Genomic DNA, 9,641 nt, shown 5'->3' on the forward strand with positions numbered 1-9,641 from the left:
ATCACATGCTCAGTAGCTAGGTAAGATCACATGATCGGTAGCTAGGTAAGATCACATGCTCGGTAGCTAGGTAAGATCACATGATCGGTAGCTAGGTAAGATCACATGCTCGGTAGCTAGGTAAGACTACATGCTCGGTAGCTAGGTAAGATCGCACGCTCGGTAGCTAGGTAAGATCGCACGCTCGGTAGCTAGGTAAGATCGCACGCTCGGTAGCTAGGTAAGACCGCACGCTCAGTAGCTAGGTAAGATCGCATGCTCAGTAGCTAGGTAAGGATCATATCAGCTAGCTGTTTGTTTCTCCAACTTCAGGGAAGGGAGGACACATTCAGAAACCGTATCTCACTCTAAACAGCATGGATGTTTTTTTTCCAAGTTGGTATGTGCGTGGAAGCACCAGAGACACAAAATAACTCCCCAAATCCCAGAAAAAGTGATTTTTTCATAATATGGGCACTTTAAGAAACAGTGTTTTGAGTTTTAAAGAAAACATATTTTACCAAATCTACGGACCACGAGCGGTGGTCCACGGACAACTCTTTGAAGAATACAGCCTGTAGGAATATTTCATATTTCATTCAAAGTGCCCTATTATATTTTATTATCCAATATTGGCCAACTACTGTTTCAAGGGCTTAGTATGATCAGTAAACATCTAACGAGCTGGGTGATCCAGGCACAGGCTCAGCAGTGAGGAGGTCTACCATGCTCACCATGAACTCTGGTCTAGTCTGCAGGGCCTGAGGAGACCAGACCAGAATGAGAGAGTCTCCAGTACACTTTAACTTGTTAATGTATGTTCTTCATCACATTGACATGTTCATTGGCAGCTAATGTGGTCAACCATGTCACACAATATTCTGCAGAGCAATTTAAAAAAGCCCTTATATTGTTTGCCTTTTTTTACTGGCTGGTGTAAGATTAGAGTAAAAGTAGTCAATAACGCCACACATAATGCTAGGAGAATGCAGATTTTATTCAAAATGTGATTTTAAAATTATTATAATCCTATTTCTATTTTAAAACAATATCCATTCTTACTCCCTTTGTGGCTATTAATGAATGTTGCTCAATTAAATACTTTATATAACCCTAAATAATTAACTGTAGCTTAATCTGACAAGCTACGGTAAAACGCTAAAGTAAATTGTTCTTCTGGCTGTTATTACGGCTCTCATACTTTTATTTTGACACGTTAATGTTACTTCCTGTCCAGAGCGCATTGGTTGTAGTCAAGTTTGATCTTAACACGTAAGACCAAAATAACATTACAAACGAGGCCTGCGTTCCATCAGATTTTCAATGATTATGCACATTATAAAAATGAGCCCGTATTCTCGTTCTTGGGTTTAAAACGGAAACATGAATAACAAAAAAACAACAGTTGAAAAACGAGCAGTTTTCCAGTTAATTTTGAATTTCTATGGACATTGGAAAAACGAGAAAACGGAGCTCATAGTTTTGTTTTTCCGTCCCATTTTTTCGTTTTTGGTTTAAAACGAAAAACGGATTATACTTTAGTACCCTGACAGTGTTATCGCGAGGCTACGGTTGGTTTTAACGTCACACGTTGAGTTTAGGAAAAGAAGAATGTGGTTGGGTTTAGGAAAACAACAAACGTGGAAAGGAAACATCACACGCGGGACGGGATCCCCGCTCTCCTGGGTGGAAGTCCTGTGCTCCCTACGCGGATTTTCAGCCTTTCATACAACTCGCTACGGCGTCAATTCACACGCAAACGCAAGGTACTGTAAGTCAATGGAGGCCATCAACATGTTTTCTGATGCTGAATATTTATTGCAGTAAATGTAAAAGCTTGCAGTGGTTACAGTTGAAGCAGACTGGTCCAACTGCTGCTCTTCAGGTTCTCTCTGAACTATGAGACTAACACTGCACACACGTAGGACTTCTTGTTAGTACAGGACGCATCGTTCCAGAATCCCGAGTCTGAAAGAAACATGTTAATCAGTGTCAGTAGGGATTTTAAGGGTTGAGATGAGAAGCACATCCTGTATAGGGTTTGTTGGTCTTCATGGTCAGGAGAACTTTTAAATGTGCACAAACTCTCAATCACACAAAGAAATGGATCAGTCATATTCTATGAGTAGAAAAGAGTGTATGCACAGTTAAAAATGAGGGTCCTGTTCTTCCTTCATACCCATAGACTGTATAATATTAATGGATGGAGCATGTGTGACGTCACCCATTGGTTTGTGGAGATCTGCTATGAGTCGTTGAGTTTGCCGGTACGGGCGCAGCCATCCTGGTTGCAGATGTGACGAGGAGCCACGTTACGTTACACACTTTCACTGGCAATCACATCATAGCCACGCCCTAAAACACCCCCTGCTTTATCGCAGATTTTAAAATCAACAAGACCATAATTCAAAAAATGAACATCGTTCTGTGTTGGAGAAGACTTAAAACTAGCGATTGAGACCATCAACTCATTATGAAAATGTTTACTGAGGTAATAAATCAAGTCTCATAGACTTCTACAGAAACCGACCTCCTTGTGCAACCGCACGTGTCTCCCCCTGCAGGAATTCAGATAGAAAGCAGGTTTAAGGAGTCTCCCCCTGCTGGAATTCAGATAGAAAGCAGGTTTAAGGAGTCTCCCCCTGCTGGAATTCAGATAGAAAGCAGGTTTAAGGAGTCTCCTCCTGCAGGAATTCAGATAGAAAGCAGGATTAAGGCACTTCTGCACTTGCATCCGAACCGGATGCTTTGTCCATTAATATTATACAGTCTATGTTCATACCCCTGTGCTTTGACCTGTTTTTTCTACTGCTTTAATAATTATACTCATTTGTCAGAGTGTACCTCTCTTATCTTGTCTGAGGTAAAATTAATGAATAAAAAAGGAATTAATTTCTTATAATCTACTACCTCTCCTCCTAAACCATTTGTTTACTTACCCCAAGAGATCATCTCAACGCAGGACTCTGTTTTCATATAATTGTCAGGCTGGCCAGGAGCCCATTTGTTGTAATCAAAACGACTGCCATCTGTCCAAGTCCACACATTTTTCCCAACATGACTCTAAAAAGAAAAAAAATATTGCCTGAGGTTGCCTACTTTGCTGTCATTCAAATTGTGTACCAAATGGCCAATTATCATCAGATTAACTTTCCACTCTGTCAGCTGGTGGATAGCACCGATTACCTGCTTCCAACTACCAACGTTTATTTGTTGGCTGACAGGTTTGAACGCTACATTTGCTCAACTATTAAAGGTAGGATATTTTTTTCTAATGAAAGAGTGCATATCTTATCTCTCTGATTTTAAATTAATTAAAGGGAACACACAGATGTACTAGTCGTGGTTATTTATTGAATAATTTGAACAATTGAAATCAAAGCACACATTACTTGAGATAAAATAAGTAGAAAATAACTGGAATTTTTTGCAACCAAATACATTTTAAATATTGCCATGTCAACGTTTAAACACAGGCCTTTCAACAGGGGGAGACCGGTTTGTGTCCAGGAAAAGTTAAGACTTTCATCCTGCAAAATGGGTGTTTTTTTTAGAGATTATTTTTGGGGCTTTTTCCACCTTTATTTGATAGAATAGCAAGGTGAGAGAGATAGAGGGGGAAGACATGCAGGAAATTGTCACAGGTCAGATTCGAATCCTGGACCTCTGCGTCGAGGCATAACTCTCTCAGTAGATGTGTGCCTGCTCTACCACTGACCCAACCCCGCCACAAACATACACTTGCTACTTTCTGGTGCAGTGCTAACCTCCAAGCCACCATGCACACTGCAAACGGGTGTTAATGACCTCACGGTGCTCCGTACCTAGTTCAAAATCTTATTTTACATATTTTACATTCCACTGTAAGAGTGCTAAACTTAACTGTCATGTGACCAATCTTTATGTGACCGGCCGGCAGCCGCCATAACTTTGTAGGATATTTTAGGAATTGTTGTGCATAAGTCTGTGCAATGCGTTGAACTAGGGCTATATAGGGCTTCATGAACAGAAAACAGAAACATTCACTGCTTACCTCAAAAAGTGTGGCTCCAATCCAGTAGTTAGCTTTTCTGGTGTTGGCTCTGTACATGGCACACTGCACTTGAGACTGATCATCATCATTGTGGATCGATACCAGATTACCATATAGGTTGTCGCTACAGACTCTCTGAAATAAACTCAGGAGAATTAGTTTTCACTGATACTTCATCATTTGTCATGTTAATTCCCTTATTTGATCTATCCTCGCTCAACCTGGAAATTGATCCGGTCCGCCATCACAAAGGCCGTTAACGTTCCCTAACCGCTGCTCTGAGGAGAGAGAAAACACAAGAGCACCTTTATAAAATGTTGAATGCAAAACAGAGGGAGGTAAAATAAGGCTTTATATCTTAGTGAAAAACTTTCTCTTTTAAATGTTCTTATGTTTGTTTTTTCTTTTGCTGTTACACATTTCAATTGAAGCGTTTGCATTTAGGCTTTTCTATTGTTCCAAAAATACATTTCACCTTTCATTATTACATTGCCAAAAAAAAATAAGAATGTATTTGTCATTTTCCTTTTAATTTTAAATACTGGGTCAAATGACCCTCCATAGCTGTACCTCCGTAATCACAATATACTTATAGAATATACTATTAAACGTCTCGTCCAGTGTCAGTTTCTGTGTTTAGTTGGTTTCTTGTTTTCTGTTGGTTTTCCATTTCCTGTTTTATTTTGTAGTCTCTCTGTTCTCTTATGTGTGGTCTTGTTTTACTTCCTGTCTTTTGTTTTTCCTGCTTTTGTGATTGTCTGCTCCGCCCTGATGTCTTTTGCCCTTGTGTCACCTGTCCCTTGTTAACCCTCGTTTACTTGTATATTTAGGGCGTGTTCCAGGCAACCCGTAACTCCTGTTTTCACAACCTCCTGCAGTGAAAGTTTCCTGGAACGGCAGTCAAACCCCAAACTTACTACCTGTGAACTGGTACCAGATGGTTGTACTCCCAGTTACAGTTTTTGACGTCACACACACATAAACAACAATGGCGACCCCTGTTGATGCTGTATAGACGCCGCTGATTAACGGCGAGAAATAGACATAAATAGGCAACTTAAAGTAATTCTGCACATTGTAACCAAAACAATACACGTACAATTGTGTACTACTACAGGTTATGTTTATTAAATGAAGCCTAAAATATGTCGCAGACTAGAAATCACTAGTATCAGCTAGCCTTAGCTAATGTCAACGGTAGGTAGCCGCTAGCTAATGCTAGCTAGAAGGGTTTGTGGTGACTTTGCCTGGAACGCTACCAAGTTGTGAGTCGTGACTTGAAGTCGTAACTTACGGACTAAAACTTGTGTCTGTAACGCAGCAATAGTCTCTGTGCTTTCTGTGTCTGTGGTTGATTGTCATTCATTCATTTGTCGTCTGTCTTTTGAGAAGAGTTCTGTCCTGTGTATTGCTGTGGTTTTGTGTTCCTGGAGTTTTTCCGCGTTTCCTTCCGTGTTCCTGCTTTCTCTGGATTACTTTTCCTGCTTACAAGTTTGTAAGTATGCTTGTGTTTCATTAAATTTATTGTTTATTCAAACTGCTGCTTACTCCTCGCCTTTCTGCACTTGGGTCCAAGCCTGCAACCTGACAGGAGGCAAGTGACTGTCTGAACAGGATGAGGTCACATTTACTGTCTGTAAGCTGATGTGTGTGTTTTATTACCTGTGCATCAGTATAGCTCAGAGTCTCGTAGAACGCCTTCACACAGAATTGCTTATTCATCTGGACCCAACCTTCACCGAGCTTCGTCTTACACGGTTTGGGCAGATATTTGGTCTTACACATTTCTGCAGGATCCCCTGTTTCACAGAAAGAAGAGGTTTTGTCAGTTTTGTGTTCCTGTTGTCTGTGTAGACTGATTATTTAGTGACTGTTTGTTCTTACCAGCTGCAGAGTCCGACATGAACATCAGCACCACCAGAAGAAGGACGGAAGTAACCACAACAGGACGCATTGTTCAGGGCTCTCACAGCACTCTGCAACTGGAATATAATCTAATAACACACAGGAACAATTATATATATATATATATATATATATGTATATATATATATACCCCACCTTAACAGACAAGAAAGTCATCTTTGAATCAGAGCTCTACACCAAATTCTGCTAGTTTTTACAAACAATAAGTGACAGATTTGATTATAGGGGGGTGGTGATGGGGCAGTGGATATGACACATAATATTAATTTCTTTATAATGTTTATTGATCCCCAGTGGGGAAATTACAATTTACACTCTGTTTTGTTAGAATTCACAACACACCTGAAATACACATGCTCAGGACCTATTCATGCACAAATGGAGAGATGTCAGAGTGGGGGGGCTGCCAGTGCTGGACCAGCGCCCTGAGCGGTTGGGGGGGGTACGGTGCCTTGCTCAAGAGCACCTGGCAGTGCCCAGGAGGTGAACTGGCATCTCTCCAGCTACCAATCCACACTCTGTACTTTGGTCGGTACTGGGACTTAAACCGGCGACCCTCCGGTTCCCAACCCAACTCCCTACGGACTGAGCTACTGCCACCCCCATGGTGTGGGAGACCCGTGTTCGATTCCCTCACTTCACTGCGATACGTCAACCAATGTGTCCCTGAGCAAGACACTTAACCCCTAGTTGCTCTAGAGGTGTGCAACCTCTGACATATATAGCAATTGTAAGTCGCTTTGGATAAAAGTGTCAGCTAAAATGACATGTAATGTAATAATGTAAATTATAAATTGATTTTATTTCATGTTTTTAATGTATGAACCAGGAATCCCCCTCAAGTCCTCTGAAGTCTTTTAGTTGATTTAAAATGCAAGTGTTTTCTTTTTGTTTTTATGCCTGATGAAGATCTGAGAGCAGCTCAAAATGTTGAGATCTTTAAACTGAAGTTTTAAACCTCTAAAGATCCTTTTCTGTTCTACTAAAACACACAGAGACCAACGGGACTCACCTCAGGTGAAGTAGTGTAGTAGTCTCGTTCCTCGTTCCTCGTCCGTCTGGATGTCAGTCTGATCTCTGCCTCAGTTAAATATTCAGAGCTGATGCCCTGAATACATGTGATTTTACTAATCAAACACCAAACAGTCTGAGAAAAACCAAGTGCCAAAAACATAAAAAAACTTAAGTCAACATAAGTCAATAAGCCCCGGGTCAAGGTTGGACTTAATGGTGAGATCAAACATGAGTGGTTTGTTTTTCATCAACTAAAAAATAAATTAAACTAAAAGCCAAAAAGGTGAAAGTTGTAAGAGAAATGCTGCACTCATGTGGTGTCAGACAACTCGGATAAACAAGTTTCCAAGTTGGAAAATGCACGTTAATGCTTTCTGAAGTCGGTACAACTCGGAAAGATTTTGGTGCCCGACTTGCTGTCATATGCATCATCAACATGGCCAACTAAACTAGATGTTTTAGATTTACAGGCTTGACACTTTGGTCTGCACAAGCCTTAATGATAGTTTGATATAATTATATTTCTTGATTCAGGATACATTTGTAGTATTCTTGCATTTCTGTTAGTTTGCTCAAGCATTAAGTCATTCCAGACACATCAAAGAACACGTACTAAAACAAATTAAATCAAATCTTAAGTTATATCAAACAAGTTAAAGATATTTGAATCAACATGGCATCACGACTTTGCATAAACATACACGCCACTTTCCTAAAGCCACGTGGCGTGTTATCGCGAGGCTACGGTTGGTTTTAACGTCACACGTTGGGTTTAGGAAAAGAAGAACGTGGTTGGGTTTAGGAAAACAACAAACGTGGAAAGGAAACATCACACACGTGATGCGATCCCCGCTCTCCTGGGTGGAAGTCCTGTGCTCCCTACGCGGATTTTCGGCCTTTCATACTACTCGCTACGTCAATTCACACGCAAACGCAAGGTACTGTAAGTCAATGGAGGCCAAACGGCATTGTTAAACACGCTAAAAAGCGAGTGTGCATCTTCATAACACGCCAATAATGGCATACGAATTGGCGTGTCATACATACGCCATTTCATGAGATCAGTCTGTTTGAATAAACTCCAAGTCAAGTGTCAAGTCATCCCAGACAAGTTCAATTTAAGGTTCTTGAAGATGTTTTGTCTCTCATCCGAGAGAATTCCTCTGTTCTGACTGAACGGTAGGGAAACCCATCTTTTTAACCCCTGTGGGGTCGTTGTTATGGTGATCGTAATCTTGTTTTGCCAGACCTATATCTACAGCACATGTGCTCTTACCAGTTTATCTCCATGTGTGCTTCGGCCACAGCAATCCCACCAATCTGTCCCAAAATGTCCCAGTTAGAGAGGAAATGCCGTAAACATTTTCTTTGTCAATCTTTACAATTATTACCAGAAAGAACCAAGCAGGCCTGCCTTGTTGCGCGATCCAAATGTTTGTGTTTGTTACAGACAATCCAAGACTAGCACTGAAGTCTAACAACGACCAACTAATCAGGTTTAGACCAGGGAGGCCTACGTGTGGTGTCGGACACTTAAAAAAAAACAATTTGAAGTTGCCTGCTGAAGTCGGAACAACTTGGAAAGTCTTGAAAGATTTTAGTGCCCAAATAGCTGAGTTGACATCACGTGTCATTAATATGGAGGGCAAAACTATATGTTTAATTAACGGTAAGAAACCTTTTATTATTTCACAAATTTTATATAAACTTTTGCTCAAACCTCACTTTCCCTGAGTGAAACTACTAATATTGGATAGAAACAGGGCAGCAAGTGTGCTTTCAAAATGTGAACCTCAAAAATACAAATCAGTTAAAAAGATTAGTGCTGTTTTACTGTAAGTATCAAAGGAAGGTTAAACTCAAGGGCAACTGGACCTGTTTAAGGTTCTTGAAGTTGTTACGACTCTCATCCGAGGCCAATATTTGGCCATTTGGCCTCATGTGAGAATGCCAACGATGGTTGTTCAGACTTGGCCTGTGTCTGTGAAAAAGGTCTATTGCAAAGTCCTCTCATAGATCTCATTGGTCCTAAGCTGCTCCCATGTGCTGCTGCCAGGATGACCTGGGGGTTCATTTTACTGACACTGGGAGAATGGCACAAACGTAAAGAAACACAGCAGCAACTCGTTTCCCACGACTCGTTTAATAGAATAGACTGTTGATCTTTCGGTTGCCTCTCATCATGCAATTAGTTTGCTGTAGGTATCCTCCTCACCCTGAAGTGTTTTCAGAGATGTACATGTTGAACCTGTGTTTGTCCTCAGCAGCTCTGAATCACCCTTAGAAGAATAAATGAATAATAATAACTGTTCAGTTGTTTGAAACAATAACAGGTTACAGGTGCTCTAAAGTTGGAAAGTGGGAATATTGATTTTAACCATAACAACAAACATGGATGCTACAAAGAAGATGTGTAAACTGTTACTACACGGCCCCAGCCCCAAACCTCATCTCTGCAATAATAATTAATAAAGGCTGGTTTAAAGTACTTCTTCCTGCCTTCATGTATTAATGCTCATGGGTAGCCTAAATGGGTTTCCATTCAGACCTTAACATGTAACAAGTCTTTTACTGTTATATGTCAACAAGATTCAACAAGACATTTTAATCTAAAGATTATGTGATGTTGTATATATGAAGGAATATGAATTGTCTTTAATGCATTTATAATAGTTGTATATTGCAGTTT

General features: G+C 40.4%; 1 protein-coding gene across 3 annotated transcripts; it reads right to left on the bottom strand.

The window, feature by feature from the left end:
* Nucleotides 1-1,781: 1,781 nt before the first annotated feature.
* Nucleotides 1,782-7,218, bottom strand: LOC116056328 (galactose-specific lectin nattectin-like). Of its 3 annotated transcripts, XM_035999192.1 has the most exons (6): nt 6,951-7,217; nt 5,897-6,006; nt 5,675-5,799; nt 4,013-4,147; nt 2,919-3,042; nt 1,782-1,947 (listed from the first exon to the last, which is right to left on the bottom strand). In XM_035999192.1, the coding sequence occupies exons 2-6, from the start codon at nt 5,964-5,966 to the stop codon at nt 1,877-1,879; spliced, it is 525 nt and encodes a 174-aa protein (XP_035855085.1). In that variant the 5' UTR covers nt 5,967-6,006; nt 6,951-7,217; the 3' UTR covers nt 1,782-1,876. The 3 variants fall into 3 exon arrangements, 1 of the variants encoding a protein (XP_035855085.1); XR_004896802.1 differs by lacking the exons at nt 1,782-1,947; nt 2,919-3,042; nt 4,013-4,147 and having other exon boundaries at nt 5,678-5,811; nt 6,951-7,086; XR_004896803.1 differs by lacking the exons at nt 1,782-1,947; nt 2,919-3,042; nt 4,013-4,147 and having other exon boundaries at nt 5,763-5,811; nt 5,897-5,994; nt 6,951-7,218.
* Nucleotides 7,219-9,641: the final 2,423 nt, after the last annotated feature.

The sequence above is a fragment of the Sander lucioperca genome, chromosome 3, assembly GCF_008315115.2.
Source record: "Sander lucioperca isolate FBNREF2018 chromosome 3, SLUC_FBN_1.2, whole genome shotgun sequence".
Taxonomy (NCBI): Eukaryota; Metazoa; Chordata; class Actinopteri; order Perciformes; family Percidae; genus Sander; species Sander lucioperca.